This window comes from Rhopalosiphum maidis, chromosome 1, assembly GCF_003676215.2.
Source record: "Rhopalosiphum maidis isolate BTI-1 chromosome 1, ASM367621v3, whole genome shotgun sequence".
Lineage (NCBI taxonomy): Eukaryota > Metazoa > Arthropoda > Insecta > Hemiptera > Aphididae > Rhopalosiphum > Rhopalosiphum maidis.
This window is the reverse complement of record NC_040877.1, coordinates 80523833-80539403: the sequence shown is the minus strand read 5'-3', so window position 1 is coordinate 80539403 and position 15571 is coordinate 80523833. Positions and strand designations below refer to the sequence as shown.

At 23.4% G+C, this 15571-nt stretch overlaps 1 protein-coding gene across 1 annotated transcript; it reads right to left on the bottom strand.

Moving 5' to 3' along the window:
- Nucleotides 1-6632: 6632 nt before the first annotated feature.
- Nucleotides 6633-8730, bottom strand: LOC113559103. Its single transcript, XM_026964691.1, has 6 exons — nucleotides 8019-8730; nucleotides 7838-7922; nucleotides 7636-7735; nucleotides 7432-7551; nucleotides 7043-7201; nucleotides 6633-6701 (listed from the first exon to the last, which is right to left on the bottom strand). The coding sequence occupies exons 1-6, from the start codon at nucleotides 8728-8730 to the stop codon at nucleotides 6633-6635; spliced, it is 1245 nt and encodes a 414-aa protein (XP_026820492.1).
- Nucleotides 8731-15571: the final 6841 nt, after the last annotated feature.

Here is a 15571-nt window from a genome sequence, read left to right as displayed (position 1 = left end):
TATCTATTATACTGAATAAATAGCATTCTGAGAACAAGTGAACGGCGTTAATCGTTGCAGCCGAGATAAGCTTAATACTTTCTGTTGACGTTAGTGGTACACCTTTATTTATATCCTAAAATAAATATAAAATATAGAATAAGATTTTGATTTTAATAAGTATCATATAAAATCATACCAAAACAATCACAAACGGAATTAATGACATTAATATTGATTCGGATAGTAATTGAATAAGTATAATGGGACGCAACAGGTTATAAATTTCATGAATTTTCCTAAAAAAAATTTAATTTAATATATTATTTGTAATTATACGATAATATACAAATTTGATAATATTAATACTTCGTCAATTTTTGATGATCTTGAATTATAAGTATCAAATTAATTAAATCCATTGGTTTTTCATTTATTGAATGGGTTTCTTCACCTAAAACACGATTATATGTGATATTATCTCATAGATAAGTAATATTATTTACATATAATTATATATATGGCTATACATCATGGTCTATTCAAGGATAATTGATAGTTCTAAGCACCATTGCCGATGAGTGGTAACCACCATTGAAGATGCAAAAGACAATCAGAAGAAACATTGAAAGAAACAGAAAAAAATGAAAGACATTCTTGATAAACACTTTTATTGTTAAGTATATACTTAAGAAGGAGGCAATCAAGTCATAGGATTATTACACTGGAAATTATACTAAACTAAAGTCAAGGTACAGGTTCATTGGTTGTAAATATGTACTGTATTACTGAACATTAGATATTTACTGAGTATCTTAGTTATTAAATTTGAATGACATTTATAAAATTAACAGTTTGTGCATTTCACGGAATATTTAAATAAAGGAAAACTAAAATATGAGAGGATAACTTAATATCTAACCAAGTCAAAAATCAACAATAAATGGTTCAAGAAGAGTACAAAGTTAAGCAAGTGATTGTCATAAAAAAGAAATTTTACATACAGAATGAAGGCTAGGTAACTTGAACATTCATTAAGCATATAACTTAAGTTAATATTTTTTTGTTTATTTTTTTATTAAGTTAAGATTGTTATGTAGACGTTTTTAATTAGCTATTTTACTTATTTAAAAAAAAAAAAAATTGAGAACGAATTTAGGGTTGACTAATAATTATATATATAAAAAAAAAATATAACGTGAATTGACATATCGTGCAGTGAAAGAAGAGAGTCACTTCTATAATTATTTTTTTGGTCAGTATACTCAATTATCATCCTGATATTTAAAGAGTATTTTAAAATAGTATTAAGTGTTATTAATTGTCTTGATAAAATTAATATATGAATAAAAGTGTATATTTTGTTTTTGTTAAAAAAAAAATTAATTTGTACCAATAATATTTTAATGCTTTAAAGTAAATTAAACATTGTTAAATATATATCATCTTTATCTAATATTCAATAGTACAAGGAAATTGAATTAAAATTTCTTAAGTTACGAGTATAACATTTTGTTATTCTAATCTATAAAAAAAAATATAAAATATTCATGATATTACATGTAAAAATGACAACTTACTTTTAATTTGATTGTTGTTGGTATGATTGTATCCTAATGCGCTGTATGATGATGCAATCATTTTTAATTGAAAGGCAATAGTTATGCAAAATGATATTAAAAAACAGTCGAAAATAATCATTGAATATCCAATAACCGTTAAAGTTATCGTCTCGAATAAATAAAATATTTTAAAGTTATCATTATAAAATTGGATTGATACCGGGAATATTAAATTGAGCATGTTGTATCGGTATTTGTATGTACTATTTTTTGATTTAATATGTAAATAATTGTCCTGTATAATGATTGGAGTAAAAATCCATAATGACATAATAGCAGTCCAAAGTATTGCGAAAATATTTGAAATTATTATAGATATTATTCGAGCATTCTTTAAAAAATATCTTTGGTGGCCACTATAAGGTAAAAATTTGATAGATGTAAAACTTATAAAATTCCATAATACATCGGATTTAATAATTACAAAGCTTATTTTTATTATATTAAAAAATGTTGCACACATAAACATTACGTATTTAACGACTGCAGTAAAATCATATAGAGAATAGTATATACTTATATTACACATTATAATGTTCAGTGAAAGATATAAAATTGAAATAAAATTACCAAGTTTATAAATATTATACCCAAATAGTGTTTTAGAATTTGGATTTAATAATTGATGTAATCCAATTAACTTCATTAACTGTATATTTATAATATAAGCTTTTGTGTTTTCTTGTGCCATCGTAATTTTGAATTGATGTTATGAAGCCACTGTTTAAAACAAAAGTTTATATAAGTAAACATAATTACCTATGCAGTGATAAATTATATGATATGATTGTGTTCGGGGTATATAACACCATCTGTGGAGACTATAAAGCGAGTGTTGAGAAGACGCAACACATTGACGATTTTGAACTTTTTAAATGTTTGCATTTAGGAAATGTTATGATATAATAGTTATTATAGACATTGGGAAATATGAATATTTTTAAAGTAATTTATAATTTAGTTAAATTTGAGCTTATGAGGCAATATTATTTTCTGATTATTGTAATTTGTATTATGACAAACATTTTAACAAAAAACAGAAATGAGCCTAAATAACTATTTTATGGTCACAACAATCGTAATTTGATTTTTGAATAGTAAAACAAATGTTAAATTAAATTTATAGAGAATTATATATTTTATTTAGTGAATATTTATGGCATGGTTTAAAAATAATAATTTAAAATATTATTATAAGGTTTTTTATTGGGGAAATGTAGTTTTAAAGATATTAATAAATAATTTGATCACATATCTCCTACCTATATTGCTGTGAATATTGTACACTAATTTTAATGAATTGTGAAAGTAGATCATGTTTATCACGTAGGAAATTTAAAAATGAGATACTTAACTAAATTATCTCTTATTTATTTATGTGTCTATTTTTTATTTTGATAGAAGTGTGATGAATACATTTTTATCGGATGTGACAACCCTTTTTATTAAATTAATGATTTAAAAGCAGAATAAACTGGGAAATTTTTTTTTATTGTTTCTATTATTTATAACGTGTTAACATACAATGTTATTATTTTATATAATTTAGAAGTTGATATTTTTAACCAAATAATCTAAAATAGATTTTTTCAAATATTGAGAAATTGTATTAATATATTATTATCACAAGAACTTACAAACAACACTGCAATTGATGATGCTAAACTGATGGTCAATATTATATTCTAAGTTGTTATTATTAGGTTTCTTGTAATGTTCGTCATTTGTCGCGTAAGAATATCTTTTGAAGAATGGTACTCGTTAAGTTTATTTTATTTTAATAATAAACAAATATTAATGAGTTTAATTATTTATAAATACATAAATCAATAATGTTTTTAAAATATATACTTAACAGTTAACCATTGACCTGAATTTAAATATTATAATTATTTCTATAAATCTAATAATTAACCCAACGACTCCAATCCAATCCAATCCAATTATGTATAATTATAAAAAAACATTTATTAAATATGATTAGGTTTATTATATTAATAATGATAATAATATAATATTGTATAATATTATAGTAGATTAATATATTTTTTCAATTATTAATTATATTAAATTTTGTCAAAATATTATACATCATTACAAATTTGGTAATAAATAATATATTTATCATATTAATAATTTTACAAAATACGTGTTCTAGTTATTAAAATTGAAATTAAAAATAATGTTACAATACTATTTTAATAGTATGTAGGTATTATAAATTTCTAAGTATTTCAAAATATAAAATATTTTATAGCATGTACCCACAGTTTGTGGGTCGTGAAAATTTTTTTTTATTATATAGTATTATATATTTTTTAGAGCTACTTATTGATCCTCTAAAAGTGAAACCATGTAGTACACGATAGATTTTCAGTGAAAAATTCTGGTCGTGGTTTAAAAAGATTGAGAATCAATGCTTTAGACTGTTGTTATTGTTCCAAATCTATATATATATATATTATTGTACTCGTATTATGATACATATATATTATGATACGTATTATATGTATTATTTTAAATTAATAATGAATATTACTGTAAATTATTTAAATGATACTTCTTTGATTTGAAACGATGTGTGAAAAATTAAGCTGAAAACATTAAACAAAAAAGTGTAAGAAATAGTAACAATAAATTACAGAAAGATGAAGATATTATAGGAGTTTAGTCTTTGTTAATGCTCCTGATACATTTATAAATGACTAAAATATAAGATAAATTAATAATTGTGGTTGTTTTCTGTGTATTTTTTGATTTAATGTTGCTGGATTGTACTTTCACAATCATATCTTTGGTAAAAATAACCATAGTAAATCCCAGCTTTGATTTAAGAAATATTTACTATCAACTAATATATTATTATTATTATTATTACATAATCTATTTAATTAATAATTTTTAAAAATTACATTTTTTATTCATAATGATTCATAATAATTATTAAAAAAGAAATTTAAAGTGTTATATTAAATTAAACTACTTTTGCTGAATTGCATATAACCGTATTAGGTATTTAATGAACGTTTTTTTTGAATCATTGAATTTTTTCAGCAAGCTATTAGTGTTGTAATAACAGTTGAATTAGAAATGTATTACTTTTAAACATGGCACTAAGGTTTATGTGGAAATTTGAAACTTATCACTAGAAAATTCTTCAGTTGTCTTAATTTAAATATAGGTAAAAACACTAAAAACAAAGAGTGAAAACGCGATAACAAGTTTAATAATCGACTAAAATTTAATGAGCTAAAATTGGACCATTAGTTTAATTAATTAGTAACCAATAATGTAATGACTCGATGACGCTAGGTATTGTAAGTTTAGAGGAAGAATACATTTTTATTCATTCAATTTTTTTTTTCCGTTAGAATCGACAGCAGAGGAGGATTTGTTTGCACAATACTACTCAACTGTTGTCATCGTTTATTGATGAAAAACATTTAGATAATCACAATACAACACAATAGCATACAACTAGTCTATAATCGGTATTGATACTTCCTTTTCTCGGACCCGGTGTCGCACGCACCCGCCGGTCTGGCATCTCGTTCTGATTGTCCTGATTGTTCAGACGTTTGGAGCGGCTCTTCCTTCCGTCTCAGCTAGCCTCGCATCTTGCTCCTTGCAGCTGAGTATACCTCCAACCATATCATAAAAAGCCTGCGTGGCGTGCTGCAACCGATCCGCCATGCGAATCGGAACGTCGGTGGGACCATTATTCATTCAATTACGTGCTTTTGATTCATTACAATTTAACAAACGTTCATGCTAGCCGGAATTAGTATACTATATGTTTAAATATTGAATAAAACACTATATAATAGAGACATTGATAATTTTTTATACTTCAATTCTCGTTTTACATTTTAATTGATATTGATTTAATTAAATATTAAAATAGAAGAAAATATCCAACATGCTTATATATTTACTTACTTTTTACTATGATATTTATTAATAACTAAATAAAACAAATTAAAACATTAGAAATTGTAATTAAAAATGAAAATATGCATAAAATAAAACTATTTAAAAAATGTACTAAGGTCGGCAATTTCGACATAAACTATATTTATTTGTTGAAATAATCTTAAATTTTAACCACAAACATTTAAGTCAAAAACTACTTGTTCACCATATCATAAATAACAAAAATCATAATATTATACCCAATAATACAGCTAGTCTGAAGCTCTATTAATTTACTTAAAAAGTAATTCATTGAAGCTTTCCCTCCATTTGCTTATTCATTGACTATCTTTATAGTAATCAAATTTAAATAACAACATAATTATTTCATAACTATTGTTTCATTATTATGATAGTTTTACGAATAATGTATATCAAGTTTTTTTTTAATAAATTTAAAGTTAGATATACTATTATTTACTAACTACTAAATTTTTAAAAACGTTGGTATATAATATACTCTTAATTTTGACTGAATAGGGCTTGTTATTTGGATTATTTATAACAAAAGCATTACTATACAACTTGACAAAAAATATGAAATATACATTTTATAAAACATTAAACAAGAAAAATTACAAAATATTTTATGCCTTATCAAGTTATGTCAGTTTCAGAGATATCATTTGGGATTTTTCTGTCGATATGTATTATTATTACTTATTCGTTTTAAATTGGTATGATATGAGTCCGAAGATTAATATATTATCGTTATGGGACTATGAGTTATTTTAGAAAGGCTAATCCCATAGTCTCATTATTTTTGCTTATGAATATGTCAAAAATTTATTATACTAACTCATACATCTATATAGTAGACATCATTTTTCGTGTCCGATAAATAAATTATATATATTAAGCCGTAAAATTTGTAAGCAATGAATTAAGTATATTTGTCATTAAAATAGTGATAAATAATTAATTATTATTGACTAGTATACAAATTCTCAGTAAAAAATTAAATATATTACCTACATTTTTCATCTAAGTATGTTTATATCTACGTCGAATGATTATAGTCATTAATTAAAATATTTTTTACTATGCAAAATATTTTTATTATTTACTTTTAATATTTCCATAACTTTTTGCCAACACCGATATTATGCTATACGTTAAATGCATTACCTAAAATAAAAATGAAAAAATAAATAATGTGTACTTAATACAAATAGTTTAAGAATTTACAAGTATATAATAGTACATAAATTTACGGTATCAAAAATATCAATAAAATAAAATATCTTAAGTATGAAATACTAAAGATTAATATTATTCTATTACAGATTTCGCGGTAAATTACTATCGTTTTGGATATTTAAAAAACTTAGTAATTCGCTCATAAAATTTGATTTGGGGTTTTTAACTAATCATTTAAATTAGTTAGGCATGTAGGTATAAACATTTGTAAACATTATTTGTGATGCTTTGAAAACAAATATGAATGGTGCAAATAAAATAATACATACACTTGCAAACATTTCTAAGTTCACGATTTTTCTCAACGATATTTTTAGTTTCAGTTTTTCCGCATCATTCATTCGCATAATAAACAACAGCATATTTTTATATTTTATACTCATTGCGGTCCAATCACTACTGTATAATGCAAAGTTCATCGATTCTTTCTGAAATAAAATAGTTGACAAAATTATGAGAATTATAATTATCATTGTTATCATTATGACGTAATTAATAAGTTTTCTATTATTGATAGCAGAGAAATTAATACTGATTAATTACGCCACCAGATTTCATTATTTCGTATATTGTAATATTTTTAATAATTTTTATTAAGATACTATCATATTGTATTCAAAATTTATCAGAATCTAAATTCATAAAAAAAATTACATACTTGATCATTTATATTGTGATATAAATAACATGTAATGAATAAATGTATTATGTTTGGTGCTACGGTTACAACCAGTTTTATTATTGGAACTGATAATAAAGAAAAACCATTAAAATGATTCTAAAAATAAAAAAAAAAAATTATCGTATAATAAATAAATATATTAAATTAAAATTTCTAAGTTATTTTTTTGAAGGTGTTTACTATAAAAATCATATACGCTTGTAGTATAATTAGCATTGACTGAGCAGCCAGTTGAACAAATGTCACTGGTTGAAATATTTTATATGTTTCTTTTATTTTTCTGAAATAATTTTATACATTTTTTTTAATAATTCTATTAAAAAATCATACATAAATAAAAATAATTTTAAATAATATATTGCGTTTAATAATCAATAATTACTTGAACATATTTTGTTGGTCTTGAATTAATAATTTTAGATTAAATATGGCTTCTAAATCATTATGTGTAAGATTTTTTACATCACCTGAACAAAATCATAAGTTAAATAAAATTCAAACAATTATATTTTGAAGTTCAATAACATCATCACGTATAAATCATTAATTTGAATACAACTTACGTTTTATATCGTTTAAGCTGGTGTATGAAACGGCTATTGTTTTTAGCTGAAATGCAATTGAAATACATATTGAAATGACAAAAGTGTCATATGCTACTGTACCATGACCCCAAAATACGACTTGGAGCATTTCAACGACATAAAAATATAAAAAATGTTTATTGTAGGATTCTTCATTAATTGGATACACGTAATTAAGTGAATTATAACGGAATCGGCGTATTTCATCATTGAATTTAACATTCAAATAAACATCTCTGACAAAAAATGGTGATATAGACCAAGCAACGGTTACAGAAGACCAAAGTATGACGAAAAGAATTGTTGTTGAAATTGATTTAGCTCGAGCGATTTGAAGTGTTTCTTTTTTATGTCCTGTGTATGATAAAAAATCGACGGATGTCATATCTAAATTATTCCAAATCGTTTCTGAATTCCTTGATACCCAAGATATTTTAAAAGTCGAAAAAAAAATTGCCACAACTAACATGAAGTGACTCATAAGTTCATTAGTATTATCCAAGTAATAATATGAGCTTGAACATAGTAATAAGATTGATATTATACCACTCATGACCTCAATTGCAGCACCAATTTTATAAACGTTGAATCCAAAATATTTCGGAGTGCCAGGATTAATCAATTGATAGAAACCGGTAATTTTCATTAACTTCAGATTAACTATATAGTTTTGCTCATCATCGAGAGTCATATTGTTTTCGTAATACTTAAAATAAACTAAAAATATAACAGTAACAATATATATGTATTTTTATATGAGTATACTCGTGGTTTGAAAATAATTACTTTACGTTTTTGAAGATAATTTTTAACATATAAAATGTAAAAAAAATATTTTTAAATTGTTTTATTGTCATAATAATTAAAGATATTTAATTATTTGAATAACAGCTAGTATAAATGGAACATTCATATTCAAAACAGAATATATATTTTTAAATTTGAATACGCTAAAATTATAGTTTTTGAACGAGTACTTGTTAATTAATTATAATTAGGGAACGGATTTGAATGCAAATTGCATTCTTTCTAAATGTCTAAAACATTGCTTTCCAAACACAAAGTTCATTTCGTACATAAAAAAGGAATTAAAAAATGAACATTTATTTTGCATTTTTTTGACATTTTTAGTTCCTTTCTTATATTTTGAAGTATGTAAAAATGGATAATATTTGATAAAAATTTAGTTAGAATTCATTCTATCTAAAATAATAAAATTAAATATTATTAATGTTGACACGTATAAACACTTAAGTACATGCAATTAAATAAAGACAAGCTATTTATCTAAATCATGATTTCGTATTGCACTGTTACGTTTAGTATTATGTATAGCCATCTGGTATTTATGAAATAACAAATCAATTTTTTTAACGATAATAATTTTAAGTGCGTTTTTAAAAAAATTCTGTTATGAGTGCATTAAATTTTATTTTTTTAAGATATTTTTTTTTTGTTTTAAAAGTATTTAAATCCGATTTCTAGTTACAACTTATAGGTATTTTAACTTTTAAGTTTATGAGAATTGGAGTGGATCTGCAAGAATATCTCTAATGTTTCTAATAATATGTTGCAGGTCTTATCACTTTTACATTACTATAATAGTACATATAACACTTTTCTATCATTAATATTTGAAACTAATAATTTTTTATTAACTGGTACCTACATTTTATCAATTTTATTTTTTATATATTAAATTTATTTTAAAAATATTCTGCTTTGGAATATGAAGCTAAAAATGTTCAAATTATGTAAAAATATTTTCAAAAACTTAAATACTTTACATGATATAATACGTGTTTACTGTTAAAATAATCACCTTGTACAACAAAATTCTAGTTTCAGTAGTTTTAAATAAATGTATAATGCATATTTTCAAAAATTATTGAGGTATAACTATAATATTTTAATCAATAAAATGTAATACTTTAAAAATTTAAATGACTATTAATACTTTTTGGCTTGTAGTCAGAACATTTTAGCTGTGAAATAAATTATTGTATTATAGTCCAACTCAGTAGAAACACAACTGAAAATAATAAAAAATAATTTCCTCACAATATAAATTAAATATACGGTATTTCAAATTCATATTATGTGTTATTCATTTATTGTTGCTTAATTACCGTTTAATTAATCGATAAAAGAGAACCTCATTTTTAAAAGGTGTTTTTTTATTTCCATATAATTTAATGAATGAAGAAATAATAAACAATATGGTAGTATTATTGAATAATTGTTATTTTTAGTAAGGTTTTTTGGAGACTCAATAAAATGAATCATTGATTACCTACCTTTAACATGGCTTAAATTACCTAAAAAGGTATTGATAAATATTGATTTTTATAGTATTACAATAATTTTCGCGGTCTTATACCCGCAAGTGTTGTCTCCGTCTTACAAACGTATAGTACACCAAATGTTTCACTCAAAAGTGTGAATGAACTATCATATACTTAAAATTAATAAGACTATTATCAAAGGCCCTATGCACGTTTTTTTCAATATTTTAATTATAAAGCCAGTTATGATCATTTTAAGATGATACATTTTTCATAAAGTTTTAAATGATAATAATTTTATATCAACATTATATTATGTTGAAATATTTAATAAAATATTAGTATGCGTTTTTTTATATTTAAAAATTTGTATTATTAAGTTTTAACTTTTAAATCAAGTATCTTATATTTTTTCATATTTTTGATGATTAGAGAAAAAATAAACTTTAATTCCTATTCGTTTTTTTCAATGTATGTCAGTACTTATTTCAATTTTTTAAAAATAATTATCAATATTTTAATGTAATAACTCTTAAAAATTATTTGATTAAATAATCAATAAAAAGATCTTGTTGTCTCACGTGGTGGAAACGAGTATTGGTGGAAAATGATAAGGTTCACTTTTGGTGGAAACTTATAACCTAAATATGTTTACTTAAATACTTTACAAAACTGACAACGAAGAGAAAAAAGTAAGGATTTCATTAATTTTGTGTGAAAATCTATGTGAATAAATTTAAAAAAAAATGATGTTAACCTTGATAAATTACCTTTTGGTTTTTAAATTTAACAACTTTATATTACTCTTATATACCAATAATTTTTCGATATTCTATATAACTGACCTATAATTTACTTATTAATTTATGCATTTTAACTACACATTTTGATCTATTAAAAACCATAATAAAATTTACACAAAGTATTATATAAGTATACAATATGTGAATAGGTAAACTAGAGATATCATACTAAAATAGACTAGGTATTTAAAATTAAGTACAACATCTTCATATTCTCAGTATAAATTTTTCTTTTGTTTCCAAACATTCAATTCTACGTAAATACTAATTTATCATTCAACAAGATCCTATTCATATGATAAAATATGTTTCCTTCTTGTTATACATTTCAATACGTACGATTTTCTCATATTTAGTAATACCAATGAATCTGTAGAAATATGTATCCATTATTAATTTTCTCATCCAATTTCATCGTTGGTTCTATTTACTTTGCTTCTAAAGTGTATCCATTGTAATGATGTGCGCTTAGCCATCATATATCTTAAATTTTAAATGTATAATAAATAATATTCAATAAAATACAATTATATGTACAATAATTGTGATAATAACATATGTATAATAATTATAATAATTGATAGCTTTAAATATAAGATAAAACTCACACATATACACACGCACACACTCTTATCTGTATACGAATTAGATATATAAGGAGACTAGTAGTCGCCGACAGGGCCCGTGTGTGTTGTTGCCGTCTTTTTGTATAAGGATTCATAAGCGAATGTAAAAGATTACGCAGATCGTCATACAAAAGGCGTATACAATTATTTAATCGTGAAACATTTGTTAAAATATAATTCACGTGTTTATAAAATAAAGTTAAATATAAATAAATAGTTAATTAAAAAAAAAAAAAAAGGGTGTAATTATTTTAATATATAAATCAATCACATTACGTTATATCTTGAATACGAACTGCGATTGCAACAAGCAAGTCGACACAGGAATCAGAGAGGTAATATCATCAAGTTATAATTATTTAACAAGTAATGATTTAGAAATATATAATAGTCCCCGATTAGCTTACCACCATTTTCTCTGTCATAACACCATCGACCATCAGAAATAAACATATTATCTCATGTAAATATACTCAGGCTCTATATAACTTATTAATTAATTGTATGCGTAGAAAATTAAACATTGTTTAATGCTAATATTATGATTATCGTTCATTTAATAAATTGGATTTAATTGCTTTTGGTAAAGTCATTAATAATTTGTTCAATATAAAATTTAGTGGTAAATCCGATTTGGTTCCTAAGTGTCCAAATTGGTTCCCGGATTATTAGATACATTTAGATCACTCAATATATTAAAGATACATCACTATATGTAATATATATATATATATATATATGTATGTGTGTGTGTGTGTGTGTGTGCGTGTGCGTGTGTATAATATTCTAAATGAAAATTTATTTATTATTCATATTTTAATGACTGTAAATGTTAATGAAGAAAAACTAATAAAAACTATACAAAGTCTATGTGTGCTAAAGCATTTAGAAACCTAGGTTTTATTAAACAAACAATAATATGTAGAAATATGGACCCGGAGTGTCTAAAAATATTATATTTCGGGGTATAATACGATTGCGAATGGTGTTTATTAGCAGTATCTTATTGAATAACACGATTGCAAACGTTTTTACTTGCTAACTTTTATGCAACGTCACAGCGTCGATTTGTTACAGATTTTATCACTTGTAAGTAAACATAAATCGTAATTTTGTAAATTCTTCAATTGCAATATAGTTCCATTTAAAGAATTAAGATAAATTGGGTACTGCTTTATTTCCTTGTTGTAACTCCTCTTTCGCACTAGTGTGATATAATTCTGCATAATATTTGGTACGTCACTATTAAATAACTCAGTTTGAATATTTTTTAAAATTTATGCAGATATATTATTTTTAGCTTTTTGTTTACAATTTTTCTTAAAATTTATCTTTCAATTTTTACGCATTATAACTTACACGTTTTTATTCACCATTTTATGTTAGAAAATATTTATAATTTTTTTGTTAAAATACTGGTTTTACAAGTATTATTGGAATATTGCTAATTTGGTTATTCGTAAATGTGTTTTTTTTAAAAAATAAGTATTTAAAATAATTTAATAACATACGTTGTTTTCACGTTTGAGCGTTATAACTTTTAAGTTTTCCATTATGGAATCAATAGAAAATTAGAAACAGTATTATGTTGTTACTGCTGTCTAAACAACTGAATTTAAAGACGATTATCCAAAAATTATGACTTAAAGCAATATTAATAATTATTTACAGTAGAATATCGGCTAAGTAAACTGAGATATCATATTTTGTTATATTTTTGCTATATAAAATGCTATAAATGATATGAACAATTAAGATAAATGACAACGCCGAAAAATAGTTCACAATCGTTTAAACATAAGGTTAAAATATTATTTTTTTGATTTGCCGACAATCGTTCCTAATAACATAATAGTACCAATATTTTGCCTTAGATCGTTCCACCATACATTTTGGCTTAGTTTTATGGAATCTTTAAAAATTAGGTATAATCAACAAAATCGATAACGTTCAAAAACGATTTTTATATATAATAAGTTATAAATTAAATTTATCGGGTTAACCATAATCTGATTTAGAAAGAAAATACAATATTTTATCTTTATCATCGCTAAGAAACTATAATGATACTCTGTTTTTATAAACGGTAAAATTATATGCCCTGAACTCTTAAACAAAATTCATTTTAGAATTCCTCAAATAATACACTTGATTTACAAACACTTTTTATATCAATAATTTTAATCGTAATTTTGTTCTAAATTTTAATTTTATTTTTTTAATAGTATTAATCGTTTGAGACATTATGACGTACTAGAACCTATGTTCTAGTTTTATAGATGGAATTGTTTATATATTTGTATTTAAAAACTGTACTCTTTGACATTTGGGCATTAGAAATAAAAATAAAATAATAAATTTGTCCCACTATTATATCGAATTGTCTAAATTATAACACACAGTTTCGCCATTTATAACTGTTTGATTTGAAAACATCGGGATGGATATCAATTTGAATAATTCATAATTATTTTAATAGAAGACAAGAAATAAACAAAGAAGACTTTCAATGTAGTATTTATAATTGTGTTTTATTTTTTTTAATGTCTTAACAATATATTGCTATGTTTTTTAGTTATATTAGTTGGCAACCTCTATTCGGCATAATATAGTCATATCATCTGAGTATTGCAGTCTTTGAACTATTTTCTATATGTGTACTAAATACCCACATCCAACTCAACGTATCTATCTATATTGATTTACCAAAACTGATATTATCTTGTAAGTAGTATGAATTACCTGAAAAATAAAATATAATCGTGAATAAAATTTTTTTATTTACAAAACATAATAATTGTGAATAATATTTTTAAATTCAAAAAAAGAGGAAAGCGTGTAATCTTTTTAGAGTACAGTAGGAGCCTGGTGTACCTCGTCATTGATTAAGTATACACTATATAATTACTAATCGATGTGTTGAGTTTGGATTAAAAAATAAAACATTGTATACAATGAAAAACGTTTGTAAGATTGTCTAACTTTATGGTAACCAATGTTACTGAACAGTTATTAGGATGCAAACATTTTATAAAAAGTTCGTATTTTTGTTTAGTTTTTCCCAATTATTTGAAAAAATTATTGATATTTTTTTATGTTTTCTTTTTTAAAGTACTAAATTTATCTAATTTTCCACAAAAAGCCTTCATCAACATTGTTGAGCAGAGCATTTTTTCTTAGTGTCTTTAAATACAAAAATAAAAATACATATCATTGTAAATATAAAATCGATACATTCATAATTACATTTGTAAACAGCTGTAAATTGACTATTATTTTTGCCGATGCTTTTAGTTTCAAATTTTCTGAGTCATTCATTTGCATTGAAAGTAATAATAATTTTTTAAAAATTATGTCTTTTTTTGTCCAATTGCAATTATATAAAGCAAAATTAATTGAGCCTTTCTGAAATACAGTTATAACGTAATACATTTTAATATCTCAGTTAAATAGAAATATTTATTTGCAATTTGTACATTATTGTACAAAAAGCACATTTTCGTTTAAATTTTAATTTTTACATGAAGATTTAATAAAACAAGTCACTCATTAATGAAAAAATATAGCGATTTCAAAGTTAAAATTTTACAATATACCTAATTTGAACTAATTATATTATACTTTTTTTATTGTGTATAAATGTTCACATGATTTAAAAATTATATACTCACCTGTATTTTTTCCTTTAATAATGAAGTTATTCAAATTCTGGTTTTTGAATTATTAGTATATCTATAAGATGTCCCGTGAGGATTTACCAATTGCCATATTTCCTGAAATAATGGAGATATCATAATTCTGATTTTTTAATAAGATTC

Coding starts and splice junctions, on each gene's coding strand:
- LOC113559103 (XM_026964691.1), bottom strand. CDS start 8,730: ATGACTCTCGATGATGAGCAAAACTATATAGTTAATCTGAAGTTAATG. Junction 7,923..8,018: donor CAGCTTAAACGATATAAAAC/GTAAGTTGTATT, acceptor GATTTTGTTCAG/GTGATGTAAAAAATCTTACA. Junction 7,736..7,837: donor GACCAACAAAATATGTTCAA/GTAATTATTGAT, acceptor AAATTATTTCAG/AAAAATAAAAGAAACATATA.